The sequence below is a fragment of the Aotus nancymaae genome, unplaced genomic scaffold, assembly GCF_030222135.1.
Source record: "Aotus nancymaae isolate 86718 unplaced genomic scaffold, 86718_ANA_hifiasm-v0.15.2.pri h1tg000010l, whole genome shotgun sequence".
NCBI classification, from domain to species: domain Eukaryota; kingdom Metazoa; phylum Chordata; class Mammalia; order Primates; family Aotidae; genus Aotus; species Aotus nancymaae.
The window spans coordinates 20,717,786-20,733,398 of NW_026988421.1; the positions used below are offsets into that span (position 1 = coordinate 20,717,786).

At 38.0% G+C, this 15,613-nt stretch overlaps 1 protein-coding gene across 12 annotated transcripts in view; it reads right to left on the bottom strand.

Annotated features, from left to right (window-relative positions):
• The window catches only part of ADD3 (adducin 3), a 137,980-nt gene that overhangs the window by 12,409 nt on the left and 109,958 nt on the right, over positions 1-15,613 (bottom strand). For 11 of the 12 annotated variants that reach the window (XM_012450181.2, XM_012450180.2, XM_012450184.2 and 8 more), the window contains exons 3-9: positions 8,176-8,314; positions 4,539-4,690; positions 3,552-3,632; positions 2,266-2,415; positions 1,671-1,814; positions 1,464-1,562; positions 180-362 (exon numbers count right to left, since the gene is read on the bottom strand). In XM_012450181.2, the coding sequence (XP_012305604.1) occupies positions 180-362; positions 1,464-1,562; positions 1,671-1,814; positions 2,266-2,415; positions 3,552-3,632; positions 4,539-4,690; positions 8,176-8,314 (948 nt within the window). Of the gene's footprint in view, positions 1-179; positions 363-1,463; positions 1,563-1,670; positions 1,815-2,265; positions 2,416-3,551; positions 3,633-4,538; positions 4,691-8,175; positions 8,315-14,281; positions 14,336-15,613 lie in introns of those variants that run through there. The other variant, XM_064373889.1, reaches the window with a different exon arrangement.

Consider the following 15,613-nt stretch of genomic DNA (forward strand, 5'->3'; position numbering starts at 1 on the left):
TTTGTAAGTTCTATTTGATTCTCAAGGGTGTGGTTAAATCACCCTGAAATGCTTTCCTAGGGCCAAACTCGGCTTCTGGAGGAGTACGGAGCATGTTCTACAACCAAAATGAAATGGAAGCATCTGCTCTTGAATCTGAAGACATTAAATCCAAGTTTTATTTCAATTTTGCAACCTACCAAGTTGTCCAGAGTCCTCATAAGCCCTTCAAACTCAATTTCACCAATCTTCCATTTTTGATGCGAACCCATATTCACACCTCCTCCACCAGATACTGCTACAGTGTGAGTGAAAGCTTTATACTTCTGAAAGTCCAGTACACTGAGATTGTCTACTCCACCTGCCCCTGCTAGGGCCCGCACCTGTAATCAGTGGGAAAATATACAGAGATACAAAACTATAAAGACGATAATGAGTATTTTACTTACAAAAAGGCACAATTTCAGTTTGGCAAATATCTATAATATTTGCTCAGGCTACTAACAACAAAGACAAGATGACACTTGTGCCAGCAGACAGCTGAAGTATCTTTTCTACCTATCTGAAGAAGAAACCTTCCAAGACTCTGATCCTCCCAGGTGGAAAACACATTTAGAGCCATACATCTTAAAAGCAACTGAATTCTTCTGCCAAATTTTAAATTTCTTTTCTTGAAGTTTTCCTAGGGTTATCCAGTTAATACTTTTGTTAAAAGTTATAATTTTAAGGGAATACAAAAACATCATACTTTGAATTTAAAGATATTTAGGCAGAAGCCATCAGCTCATTTTCTGAATTTAATTAAGCTTTTCATAGCCCCATTTGAGAAGAGCAGGAGGGACCACTAAAGCAAAAAAGAAGTGGATTTTTAGGACAAGTTAATGTCGGTAGAAAAAGGTTTTGGTTTTGGTTTTCTTTCTTGTGCCCCTTCCAATAAATTAAGATTACTACCATTTGTTTCATGACAATCTGCTTTATTTTAAGAGAAAATTAGGGACTTTACATAAATTCAGCATCTCTGATAAAAAAAAAAGTAGTTAATATCCAACCTTTCATCATAATGAGGCTGTGGAATTGCTGAAAACTGCAATTTCGTAAAACTTCTGGCCCTAGCCAAACTTTTTACAAAAGTGACCACAACACATTTGATTCTTGATTTGCAGCTGTTTTTCTTTCTTAATTAGCACCACCACTAGAGGGTGAAAACAGAGAAATATGCAATTGTACTATCTTAAAAAGCAGGATTGTAGGGAAAATGATGTTTTTGCGGCCCTTAGATTGTGTGTGAGAAAATTTTAATTTTCTTTCCTCCTATTTTCAATTCAAGAGATAACTGAGTTGAGAAACCCTCTCTACTTAAGTAGAGCACAACTTCTCTTAAAAGGCAAAAAGCCACTAATAGGTATTTGGAAATAAGTATACACAAAATTCAACTAAATGAGCAAATAACAAAGTAATTAAAAAAGGGGAATAATGTTTCCTACCTGAATCTCACAGGCTAGTTGCACATTAAAAATATAATGAAAAGCCTCCTCTACTGTTTCTCCAAGTGCAACCACACCGTGATTCCTGAGTACCAGCACCTAAAATAGAATGCCCACAGCAATCACTTTAAATAACTGGCATAGCTCACACTGTTTTCATCAACAGCAGCAGCAACAAAAATAGCTCCTTAGACAAACTCTACATACCTTACAACTTGGCCCCAGAACTTTCTGCAGTTGAATTCTCTCTTCCTGTTCATCCAGTGACCCTTGGTAGTCATAATAGGCAACATCTCCCAGAATAAGAGATTCTTGAGAAATTGGAAGGATCCCACATTTCATGGAGGATACCTATTTGGTTTGGCCCATACCAAGATAACACATTTGGTTACTAAATACATTTTCATAGGAACCTGATTTGTTTGGTCAGTTCAGAAAAGCACTGGCCTATTCACTGTGTTCACCACTGTAGCCCACCTCCCACTTTGTTTCTTCCACGCACTAAAAAAGGACTTAAGGAATACAACTCAACTTAAATGGTGTGTCAAATATTACAAAAAAAGCTTTGCTCCAAAAAACTCGATGGCCCAATTTTCAAATTGATTAAAATCCAAATGCTATTTCTCCAGCTGTTTCCTAGAATGGTAGCATTTGGTCCCCAGGGCCTTTCACTTTCTGGGTATGCAGAATTATTATTTCAAATATGATTTTGAAAAGCTGATAGTAAAGCATCCTGTTAAAAAAGCCACAAAATAATACATCTTCCAGAGGCACTGCCAGTTTTGGCCGTGCATTGACTTACAGCGGCTGTTGCAAGGGTATGGATGTGTATCACACACTTAACATCAGGACGTGTTGAATAGATTGCAGCATGGGGACTGAATCCTGTATGGTCAATTTTCAAATTGGTACTTCCCTGGTCAACCACTTCTCCTATTATATTGACTTTCACCTGGAAAAAATCAGAAAGACATATTTAACTGGTGCATATGTATCAAAGTTTGTGTTTCACAAGCTAAACCAGGGGATAGCAAACTTTTTTGTAAAAGGCCAGATAGTAAATATTTTGGACTCTGTGGGCCTCTGCTGCAATTATTCAACTCTGCAGGTGGGGTACAAAAGCAGCCATAAACAATCTGTAAGTTAACAGGTATAGCTTTGTTCCCATAAGACTTTATTTATAAAACAGGTAGTCTGCAACAAAACTTAGTACTCAGCAAGTACAGTTTCCAAGAAACTGAGAAACTTAGGCTCTTCATCGGAGGTCTGAACAAGTCTGGCATATATCGAATTGGCTAGAAAACTTCTATTTGCTAACATTGCAGCAAGCACCCAGAACCAAGGTGGCTCCTGTTGCTCACTCTGTAAGCTAATGACAGTGGCTAGGAGTAGTCATGGAAAAGATGAAATGCTAAGAAGTTCAGATCCAATACTCACACCAACTGAACTTTGTTTAAATCTAGCTATGAACATAGTTTGCGTGTGTTTTGGTGTGTTTTTTTTCTTTGTTTTTTTTTTTTTGAGACAGAGTCTCAACTTGTCACCCAGGCTGGAGTGCAATGGCGTGATCTTGGCTCACTGCAACTTCTGCCTCCCGGGTTCAGGCGATTCTCCTGCCTCAGCCTCCTGAGGCTGGGATTACAGGTGTGCACCACCAGGCCCAGCTAATTTTTTGTATCTTTAGTAGAGATGGGGTTTCACCATGTTGGCCAGGCTGGTCTCAAACTCCTGACCTCAAGATCCACCCACCTCAGTCTCTCCCAAAGTTATGGGATTACAGGTGTGAGCCCAGCCGTGTGTTTTTTTTAAGACAAATTTCTGAGTGTATAGGGTGGGAAAAAAAAAATCAAGATTCCCTTCAAAACACAGATAACTGATAAGACCAACTCATTTATTAGTCTTTTCAATTACACTGTTCTCCAAAGCTTTTCTTTAAAATAACAGCATAGTTCAAATTCCCTTCACTGTTCACTTGTAAATGTTTTTCCATCCATACCTTCCCTTATTCTGTCCTGTGCTAAAAGCTAAGAACTGTCAGAAAAGCAAAAGAAAGCTCAGAAAAAGTAACACTGGAATGAAAAATTATACCAAATTGGAGGCTGTAGCTTCAGAAAATGATAGGCCTCTGGGAATTATTATAATGTGGTCTTGCTCCTTACTTATTCTTACCTGGAAAAAAACAACAAGGAATTACTATGAAATGGTTCATATTTTGCAGTGGAAACATGACTACAAATATATTTACAACGAATAACTGTAAGCAACCTGGAGGAAAAAACCCAACAAAGCAAAATTAAAGGTCTACAACATGAAACTTTCCTAAAGTTTCCCTCAAGTACTTGCTAAAAAATTCTGACATTGGTTTTTTACTGGACTTACTTAAAAGTGTTATTTTGGGGTTCTAAGGTTATTTAGGGTCAGCTATGTTCATAAAAAATAAATGCCAATAGCATTCAAGCCAATGTGGTAATGATTATAACCTTAATTTATAACTTGGAAATTAAGGCAAAATGGGCAAAGGAAAGAGAACAGAATCTCTTTCTAGGAAGGAATTAAAGATGGAAGGGGGAAAGGAAGAAAGATTCTTGGTGGACTGCAGCTATATTATTTCCATTGTACAACATTTTAATACTCTTTTGTTTTCAAATAGCATCTTTTTCAAAGTGTGGCAAAATAAACATATGATGGTGAATGGAAAGGATACATTTAAAAAATAAAGACCAGGGAGGAAGTTTCTCTAACCTCCTCTATCTTTCTTGCCTCAAATGCTTTTTAAAGCCACTGATGCTCACATATAATTACATGGGAGGGACAATTTTTGCCAGAAAGATTTCTTCTTGGATATTCTACAACTGGTCTGAATCAAAGGAGTAACATAGTAAGGGGAGAAGAAAGGTGGGAGGAACTGTAGCCTCTCCCTTGGGGATAAGGTTTAAATCACTATTTGGTTGTGATCTAGCATACTAGGTTTAGAGAATAAGTCTGCAAACTGGACTTCCAGGTAAAGTTAAGAAAAGTATAATTGCCTTCTAGTTGGAATTCTTTAAAAAAGGAAGTGAAAGCTGAAGAACTCACTGAGATATAGGTATTTGCCAGGTGTGCCCATCCAAACAAGTCTACAAGTCTGTACAGGCTGGCAAGTTTACAGCGAGTAAGTTTTTCTCCCTTCACATATGAGGATGTATCTGCACCAGGAAGGTCATTGATAGGTGTGACCATGCCAAGACCTGAAAGAGCAAAAAATGTGGAGAGAGATTCAAGTCAAGCAATCCCTTACCTGGAAATTAGTTGCCAGGAAGTAGGCTGCGTCTGGGAGTATCCCAGCCTTGTACATAATGATCTGAAATTTATCAGCCCATACAGTATTTTATTAGCTTATTCTCCTTCAGAGAGGTACAGTGAGAGTAAAAATAAGTGTTAGCTATCTTTGATTGCTTAGCAAAAGTTGCTTCATCTAGCGCTTGCTAAGGAGTGACTATATCAAAGGTTCACACCACCGGGGAAAAATGGTTCCATATATCCCCAAGGGTAAAAGTGCTAAGTACTAAAATTATTGCTAGTTTCATGATGAAAAGACCTCAACAGAAAGCTACTTTTCTATTACCTCTTTTGACTTTTATTCAAACACAAAAAACATTTGAGATTGAAAATAACGCATGCAAATAGTATGGGTTCTGTCTCATTGAAGGTCTTGAAGTAATCTTGAAGGTCTCTAATGATCTAATTGCCAAGTTCAACTGTTACCAAGTTCAACTTCTGCTCAGTCTTCATTCTCTTTGACCTCCTTACAGCTTGACACTATGTACACTGCCTCATTCCTAGAACTCTTCTCGAGGCCCATGTGATACTATCCCGGATCTCTTGTTCCTTGTCCACCTGCTTTTCTCCTTTAACAAGTTCATCTGTTCCTTCACCCAACTGTGGCTCTTTCCCAAAGCTCAGTCCTCTACTATGTTCTTTCTCATTTTACTTTTCCCTACAAAAACATTATAGACTCTCAAGCCTCCCTTACTGTTATTTTTATGTTGATGACTCACTCCCTGGTCTTTAGTTCTGATCAGATCCTCCTCCCCATTTGCCAGCCTGCCCCCCGCCTTTTTCTTTTTGAGATGGAGTTTTGCTTGCGTTGCCCAGGCTGGAGTGCAATGGCGTGATCTCGGCTCATCGCAACCTCCGCCTCCCGGGTTTAAGTGATTCTCCTGCCTCGGCCTCCTGAGTAGCTGGGATTACAGGCATGCACCACCACGCCTGGCTAATTTTGTTATTATTATTATTTTTTTTTTGAGACAGAGTTTCGCTCTTGTTACCCAGCCTGGAGTGCAATGGCACGATCTCGGCTCACCGCAACCTCCGCCTCCTGGGTTCAGGCAATTCTTCTGCCTCAGTCTCCCGAGTAGCTGGGATTACAGGCACGCACCACCGTGCCCAGCTAATTTTTTGTATGTTTAGTAGAGACGGGGTTTCACCATGTTGACCAGGATGGTCTCGATCTCTTGACCTCGTGATCCACCCGCCTCGGCCTCCCAAAGTGCTGGGATTACAGGTATAAGCACCACCATGCCTGGCCCCAGTCTGCTTTTTTAATTTGTTTTGTTTTTAGAGGCAGGGTCTCACTCTGTCACCCAGGCTGCAGTGCAGTAGTGTGATCATGGCTCAGTGCAGCCTTGAACTCCTAGGTTCAAGCAATACTTCCACCTCAGCCTCCTGAGGAGCTAGGACTACACGGCATGCTACCACACCTGGCTGTTTTTATTTTTTAGTGAAGACAGGGTTTCACTATGTTGCCCAGGCTCGTCTTGAACTCCTGGCCTCCAGTGATACTCCTGCCTTGGCCGCCCAAAGTGCTAGGATTATAGGCATGAGCCACCGTGCCTGGCCTAGCCTGCTATTTCTGTCTACAACATAGTAACATGAAAATTAAAAAGGTCAGCTGGGTGCAGTGGCTCACGCCTGTAATCCCAGGACTTTGGGAGACTGAGGCGGGTGGATCATCTGAGGTCAGGAATTCGAGAGCATCCTGGTCAACATGGTGAAACCCCGTCTCTACTAAAAATACAAAAATTAGCTGGGTGTGGTGGCGCGCATCTGTAATCCCAGCCACTCAGGAGGCTGAGGCAGGAGAATCGCTTGAACCCGGGAGGTGGAGCTTGCAGTGAGCTGAGATTGTGCAATTGCACTACAGCCTGGGTAACAGGGCGAGACTCCATCTCAAGAAAAAAAAAAGAAAATTAAAAGGGTCTAAAGGTGATTTTATCTTCTCTTTCCCTTACCTTCTTTCTTCTCCTTACTTTGCTTCTAACACTGATAGCACCATTCCTATAGGCTCATACTCTAACCTCTACCTCTTAATCTCTCCTGGGTTACCATATATAATTTGTCACCACATTCCATGGCTGTTTTTTTCATAAGGTCCCTTGCCATTCACACTTGAGTTCAGGCTGTACCTCATGTGTGGATCGCTGCAATCAGCGATTCTTGTCCTTGACTGCAGCACCTTTGTAAATTCATTATGCATAAAGCCATTGAGTTTTCTAAAGCACTGCTTTTAACCTGCGAATGCCAGCAAGCACTTTTGAAGAGAATCAATATTTCAATGTAAGACCTTTTAATTTTGAGATTTTTTTGAAGTAATCCGAACAGTTTTAATACATAAGCCATACAAAATAGCATAATTTCTGACAAAATTTTAGAGTCAGCCATTAACCTAACTCCTACTCTCCCTAACTTTCCAACTTTAACTTCTGCTTTTCACAACACAGCGTATGTATTTCAGGCAAACTGGTTGCTATTTCCTGACCTCCAAACAGTGGTACATGGCTTTCCTCCTGCCATGCCTTTGTACATTCCAACCAGCGGCCAAGTTCTCCTGTAGCTCCTTGATCCTGCCATGGAATCCAGGACACTTGTAGGATAGCTTCTTTTACTATTTCTGTTTTCCCTGACTAGTCTTCCTCTTTGAGCTTTTGAGGTTCTCTCTTTGGAATCTTTTGTCAGCCTATACCCTCTCGTATGACTATTTAATCAACATCCACAGCTTTCAGTACTACTTCTCTATGTCCGTCTTTCTCCTAAGCTCTCTGACTGCATTTCCAATTGATGCAATGTCTTGGCAATGAAAATGGAGCATGCCCAAAGCTGAACTTCTGCCATTTCCCAAGCCAAACAAGATGCCCTAATCTGGACTCTTTTATTTTTGTTAATAATACTATTAAATCTCCCAGTTCATTCTTCATACAGAAAATATATTGGTCTTTTAAAATAATCTTTCTGCTTAAAATGGCTTCCCGTCAAAGTTAGGAATAAAACTCACACTTTCAAATCCAAATGTGATATGATTTATATTCAGCCACATTAAAATCAGATTTCTTATTTTAAAAAATAGAGACATGGTTTTCACTTTGTTGCAAGGCTGGTCTTGAATTCCCAGGCTCAAGTGATCCTCCCACCTCAGCCTCCCACGTAGCTGGGATTACCAACACATGCCACAGGTCCCAGCCCAGGACCATGTCTTATATCAGCTTATAATCTGTATGAAGTGTAGTAAATGCCTGGTTGATATGAAAGGGTAGGAGGTTCTAACACTATGTTACTCTAAGTATTAGATGTTATAAACTTAAGGACTGAAACTGAGCAGACTATGCTGCTAGAGATGTACAGTGTTCCAAAGTGGAGGTAAAATGATAATGTTTAAAATTCTCCAAAACTGACATACTGAGGGGAGGTGAAGAAAAACCCGAGAAAGAATTGGTCATGATGTAATCTGCAATCTGTTGTAATGCCAGCAATCCAGTTGGGTTGTGGCCTTTCTTCATCTGTTCTTGAATAAGGCATTCCAAGTCTTCCCGAAAGGCCTGTAATACACAAAAAATAAAGACTGAGCATGCTCATCTCAACTTGCAGCAGAATGGCCCAAATGTAACTTGCTCCAATACAACCAATCTTTCCCCCATCCCTCTTCTGAATAGCTTTTACCTCTACTATTTAAAAACAAATGTAAAACACAAAATAATAAAATCAAAGCATTGGAAGAAACAGCAAGAAGTCTGCTTTTAGGGGGGATTACGCATTCTTAATGTCAAAGAAAATAAGATATTGTAATATCTACACTAGACAGGCACAGATAAGACTCCTCTTATTAATAAGCAACTCAAGCGCCAAGAAACTGCTGCAAAAAAAAGTGATCCACTCCTTGCTTAGCTAAGACAGAGTCCCCATGTGAATGGGGAACAACTTTGAATACAGAGTTACTCAATGGCAAAAGTTTTTACTAAGACATACTAAATCATGGTTTCCATTTTATGATTTCCATGGCAATTCCTTAGCTCCATAAACTCTGAAAGTTTCTTAATGGAACTTTCGGTTCCATATTCTGGAGTTCTGCTGTATCTTTTTGGGGGTGGGGTGGAGTGAGATGAGGTAGTGGCAGAAACAGTGTTTATATAGATCAAAATCCTGAACATTAAGAAAACACCGCTATTCCAGTAACCTTTGAGTTACTAGTATGGCTCATGATCTGAAACTTCTTCCAATCCTTCACATCACAAATAATTGGTTCTGACTTTCCATCACATCCAACCAACACCTATTTTATTAAGTTCGTCATTTGTTCTCTTGGTCATGTCTACTTCATTTAAAAGATGAAGGCTCTTGCAATATAAATCACTTAACCATTGCTCTTCCATTTGAGATTAGTTACATATGTAGTAGGATGCCCTGGCAGAAATTAGTTCCATTTCCCCACTTTGCCTAAGAGGGAGAAAGCAGAAAATTATTTTGGCATCACTACCTCCAAGAAGGGTAGGTATGAATACCTGGGAGATAACTAAGAAAACCTCCTTTAAAAGGGTGAATCTCTTTTGAGTCACTGACAGTAGTCTGCCTCATAAGGGTAGGAATAAAGTCTCCTGGAGTCTTGCTTAGATGAAGCCTTTCTGAAAGGCTCTATCTAAGTTCCCAGAGGTCAAGGGAACTGTTTTTTCTTTTTTGAGATAGAGTCTTGCTCTGTTGTCCAGGCTGGAGTGCAGTTGCGCAATTTTGGCTTACTGCAATTGCCACCTCCTGGGTTCAACCAATTCTCCTATTTTAGCCTCCCAGATAGCTCAGATTATAGGCATATGCCACCACACCTGGCTAATGTTTGTATTTTTAGTAGAGATGGGGTTTCACCATGTTGGTCAGGTTGGTCTCAAACTCCTGAACCTCAAGTGATCCACCCTCCTCGGCTGCCCAAAGTGGTGGGATTACAGGTGTGAGCCACCACGCCAGGCCAGGAACTTTAAAGAAAAAATAATGGCATAGGAGCTCATGGTGGTAAGGGGAAATGTGGTTCTAAGGGTATGAGGTGGTAGACGTAGGACCAGTCCTGACTCAATGTTTGCAGTGCACTTAGAATAATAGTTGAGAGGTGTCCATGATGTCAACTGAAAGAGTTAGGTGCTAATAGATGTAATCTTGGGTGCTCAACCATAAGGCACCATGGAACATCCTAACTGAACTTAGCACAGGAAGATCCTTCCCTGATGCACCGTGGTGACCTGCACAAACATCTGGGTAAACAGCGAACCTATGGATCCTGTTGGACAGTTTAAGACTGGTTTTCAATACTCTATCACAAGGCAGGGAAGTACAGTTGGCAGTGGTAGGCTGAACAGACTCTAGTGTGTCTCCCTCACATACATATATACAGATGCATGGATACCCACCCCACACCCATCTTGGATATGGAAGCCACTGATGAACCTATTCAGTGTAAGTCAGTAAAGTTCTTGGAAGAATTCAGAGAAAAGCAGAAATTCCAAGAGGAAGATGGTGTACTTTCTGCTAATAAGGCAAGTGGATATTTGAGTGATTAATTTTTAAAAATACTAATTGTGACCACATTTGAATCCTAAGTTCATGAACAGTTTACACCAGTTAAATATGGCTTTTCTTTTTACAGATTCAAGCCTTGTTAAGTGTAAATCATCAACACAATAAAAATTCAAAACGTCTAGTTTTACTGACTACATCTAGTACACTTAAATATGTGATTTAAATCAGAACAACTCTCCTGTAAAATATCCTCTACAAAGACATACTACATATGTCAGAAAACTCCATTAGGGAGTGTTCTTGTTCACCCAAGACCCTGTGAAGATAAGATGGCTGAGAGCTGTATACAAGATAGATGGAAGCCTTCATACAGATAAGTAACATGACTATTTTACCATGCTTAAGGCTGAAAGGAAAAAAATTTTCCAGATATCCTCGTTTATCTTTATATAAAGTACAAAGGACTTCTGGACACATGGCAACGGGCCTATCTGCTCTTCTGAAAGTCTATCTTCCCTTCAAAATCAAACTATTTAAACTTTTCTCAGTTCAAAGTAGTTATAACCAATATTCTTTGATTCAGTTAAAAAAAACCCAAAATTAATGATACCTACTATGTGCATCACTTTTACATACATTACAATAGCTTTCAAAGTTGGCATTATCTATTTTATTAAATGTCCTGCACCCATGTCCTTCTAGGAAAAATTTAAGGCAGTTTCCATAGATTAAAATGCTACAAAAATAAATATAGGTAAGAAAAATAAAGCTGAAGAGAAAATAAGCATAAGAAGGATAGACAGAGCCTGGAATGAGGTTAAGATACAAAGTGAATACCATAAAACTGTATGCATTTGCTAGAGATGGGACAAATTTTATCTCAACTGTGGCAGCCAGCATGAATTAAGACTGCCTGCTCAGTGTACTGATTTATTTTGGTTTTAAGATTAAAAATCAACCAGGTGCTCAAGATAATTACAACTATTTATTAAACTGGTGAGAAATTTCTGCTGGGTGGGATGAGAAAGTTAAAAAAGAAAGGTTGAAAGCCTGTTCGTGACACACAGCTAGTAAATGCCAGAGGCAAGGACACAGGTCCAATGCCCTTTTTACATTGGTGAAAATGCTTTCTTCGTTTCCATATATCCCACAATATGTGAGTGCCATTCTAAACCTTTGGGATATCTATGGTGTGACAGAGGGATGTACAAGCCCTTCTGAAATCAAATTAAGAATAAGAGGAAAAATATGAATGTCTCCTTTAAAGCTGACGAATAGCTTCTACGCAGAAGTAAAGAAAGCAGTTTTCAAAGTATACGCAATCTCCCCAGCCTTTTTTTTTTTACAATTGACAGTGCTTCAACCGATAAGAATCCTTCCAGTGCAAAAAAGGTTTAATATTTTGTCATGAACATTTATAACTCATTTGTACATGTTTCAAATGTTTCTGAAATATTGTTTAGATAACCTAAGTCATAAAACAGTAAGTGTAAAAATTACTAAGACTAATATAAAAAATTACTAGTGTAATTACTAATTTCAGCTGATTTTTAATTTATCAGTAAATTTATTGAGCTTCCATTAAAACATCAGAATAAAATTATTTATCTTTGAAATGGATAGTTAATATTTTTACTGAAGTTCAATGTTAATAATCCTTTATAGTTGATTCATTTGAGTCTCACCACAAAGTCCTGAGATAGGCAATGAATGACTTGCTCAAGGTTACAAAGCTAATAAGTAAATGTAATAAAGATTCAAATCTGGAACCCTCACCTGGGCATGGGATCTTTTCCTAATTTTAATCAGAGTTGGATTGTATCTCTGAAACCAAATACAACTAATAAGGTAGCAGGCATGCTGTGATCTGAAATGTTGAGTAAACCTCTTGGGCTAGATTACAGCATTAGATTGCAATGGTAGATAAAGCAAAAAAATAAATATAGCAGCAGATTATGGTGATCCTGGAATAACAGGCTAAGTACTTGCCTTCTTGTAGCTAAGAATTCATCAAAGCATAATGAGAAAATTTATAAGCAGAGTGGTGAGGCCACATACTGGGCTTCTTAAATCAGATTAGCCAACAGTTCCCTGGAGTCTCCACTAGAGAAGAGCTGGATTAGAAGATCAAACAACATATACACAAAACCATGGCATAAACTATGTCTTCTTTCTCAGGTACAGACGAGCATAGAAGAGGAGGTAGTGGTAGTTGTTAAATTTTGTGAAGATGAGTAAATCAGAACGCCATCAAGGTGACAGATTCAAGACCTTCAAAAACCAAAATATAGTCTAAGGAATTAAAATCTTCAAAGTGTTGCCATGCAAGCATAACATACTTCAAATCAGCAATAAATATATAATTTCCAAAAAATAGTTGCCTACTACATGCTAGGTATTGTACTGCATGCTCTTATTTTACTTAATTTTCACAACTGTGTGAAGTATTTTCCCCTATCAAGTAAACTGAAGCTCAAGTTAAATGAGCTTCCTGATGTCACATAGCTAGTAAGTGGTAGGCAAAGCAAAATTTGAACTCAGATCCAAAATGAACACTTTTATAAAAAATTGTGTAAACAAAACGGGTAATGATGAGAAAATGTACTCACTCCTAACTTACGACAAAATGGCTCGGTACTCCAAAATTTCCATAGTCTGCTATGTAATTTTTTCACTTTATCTGCCATTACTACTACAACATGCTTTAGTCTAGCCTATGAAGTTCATCTGATCACAACTTGCACTTCTCTATCCCTGCTCAATCAATTTCATCTAACTGAAGTATTGACTTCCATTGTTCTTCCTAATGAATTCTTATCCTTTATCCAACACATCATAAATCCTACCTTCTCCTTGGAGTCTCCTTATCATCCAAGTTAGGAGGGATCTCTGTATTTCTTCTCTTCTGCACCTCACTGTGAACATTTCCCTAAACTGTACTTAAGGTACCAAATGTATGACTGTGATTGTTTAACTATTTTCCTACTCTACCATATTATCTCATGACTGAAACTGTGTCTTTCATATTTCTAGATTCTCCCTGAGTGTGTAGTTCAGTGCCCAATTAATATTTTTGAGTTTCTTTTCATTTTCCTAGATATAAAGAAAGTGAAGAGTCTGATATAAATCTTGACTGAGTTAAGGTAGCAAAGATCCATTTCATAGGTTATTAGCTAGAAAACAGTCTTATCAGCCTATTACTTGAATGAGAAATTCCTCCTGTGTAATTAGGCCTGCCCATTATCTACTAGGTAAAATTTATTTTCTTTAAATAAATTCATCTGAACAGCTCTTCAAACATAGGTCCAAGAAGTATGGTAAATAAATCACTAGGTGAAAAGCAAAAGTTAGAGAGAGGGTGCCTTAAAAGCCTTATCTGAATCTCACACCATTTTATTTTATATATCTATCAGTGTCGAGGGAGTGAGGCTATAAACTTTGAATTTATAAGGTATGGACAAAAATGGACTTCTAAAAATGTGAAAGATTCAGAGATTTGAGATTCGTGCAGGCTAAGAATACACTTTAAGTACTTCCATATTCCTGAATACTATAAACCAAAAGTAGAATTCACTTGAGGCATCACATTTTAAGGCTCTGTATCCAAGGTCAGAACTTTCAGGAGCAAATGGCAGGAGATAAAATATTTAAGTCATAGAAAAGAAAACCAATTTGATTAAAAAAAAAAAAAAAACTAACTTGATAAAATTATTTCAATTAATGCTAAAACAAACAAACAAAAAACCACTCCATGTGGGCTGATTTATCAGTAACGTCTAACTTACACTCAGGTAAAAATACTGATAAATATTGGAGACATCAGAGATGAATTTTAAACATCTACATCTGGATGTTTTACCTCAAAATTACTAGAGAGGAAAATTGGGGCAAAAAGTATAAAAACAAAAAATAAAAAAAATAGATTACAGATTTGCTGCTCCCAAGGCACCCTACAATTATGTCATTAGATCTCTCCTAAAGCAGTATTAGGAGCATAACAAACTTACTTAGAATTTCTCCATTAAGAAATGTACTCATTTGGAAATAGAATACCACTGGCCCTGTTGAAAGGAGAAAAAACAAATAAACCATATTTTCTTCTGGATGGTCTTTCTCCTGTATCTAAGTCTTAATTAATATGAAGCTAAAGGTTAGAATATTTTTCTTGAAGCTGTGTACAACAGAAATGTAAACCAAGTTAAGAATACTTGCATGTTAAACTTCTTAATTGACCATATATCATGGTGATTTTGACCAATTATTTGAATTAAGGCACCCTGTTAACACTTACGCCTTACTTCCAGTGCTATCCTAAAATGTATATGGCGTTGGCGTTTCTCCTTGCATCAACATAAGCTTGTAGCAGTATTCATTGCCCTGTTATTAAAAATTGTTAGTATGTCATGTGCCCAAGCTACCATCACCTACAGAATTTAACTGCACATTTGTGTCAACCACTCTAAACTGCTTCCCATGGTGGTAAGGCTTAGGAAGCCCAGCAACTGTTTTCCATATTAAGCAGTCAGCTTTAGCAGGAGCTTGTTGGACAACATTCAAATGCTTTATGTTTCAAAGCCCACCCAGCTAGTCACTATCCATCCATTCATGCATTCAGAATTTAATATCTATCTCTTGGGTTCAATGTGCTATTGCTTAGTTTTTCAATTCATTTGCTTCTTGAACTTTGAAGAGGCATCACTTAATTCCAATAGTTTGTCTTGGACACTTTGTTTTGAAAAAAACTTAGGGTCTTCACAGACATTATAATATGAGGAGTATATATAATGTACTTTGCCAGCAGACAAAGAGAACTTGTTGATTTTCTCTAATGCAACAAAATCGCAAGCCAAACTAATTTACCAAGTGGTATTTGATTTCTAAGATAAACATTTTCTTTTAAAAAAATTTAAATATGATCAAAGGCTGTGAAATCCCTAGAAATAAGTAATACCTGAGGACCAGAATAAGGAAAATTATTTGTTCTTATTTTCTCAGCTCAAGGCAATAAGGGGTGATTTTTGTCATCCAAATTTACATTTACACCAAAATGTCTTGTGATTATAAACTCTTTCAGGTTGTGTTGAATTAATTTGAGCAGCAGACTTTGAAGATGAATATGATGATATAAAAACATACAGGCAGAATTTTTTCATTGTTACTGAATGCTCTAAGTGGTACAGTCTAGTGATTATAGGTATGAGCTTTGGAGTTTAAATTCTGACCACATCATTTAACTAAGCTGTAAAACTTCAGCAAGTTATTTAATGTCTCTAAGTTTCAGTTTATGCATCTGTAACCTAGGCATATTAATTCTTCTTTAACTGAATTGCTTTGAGGAT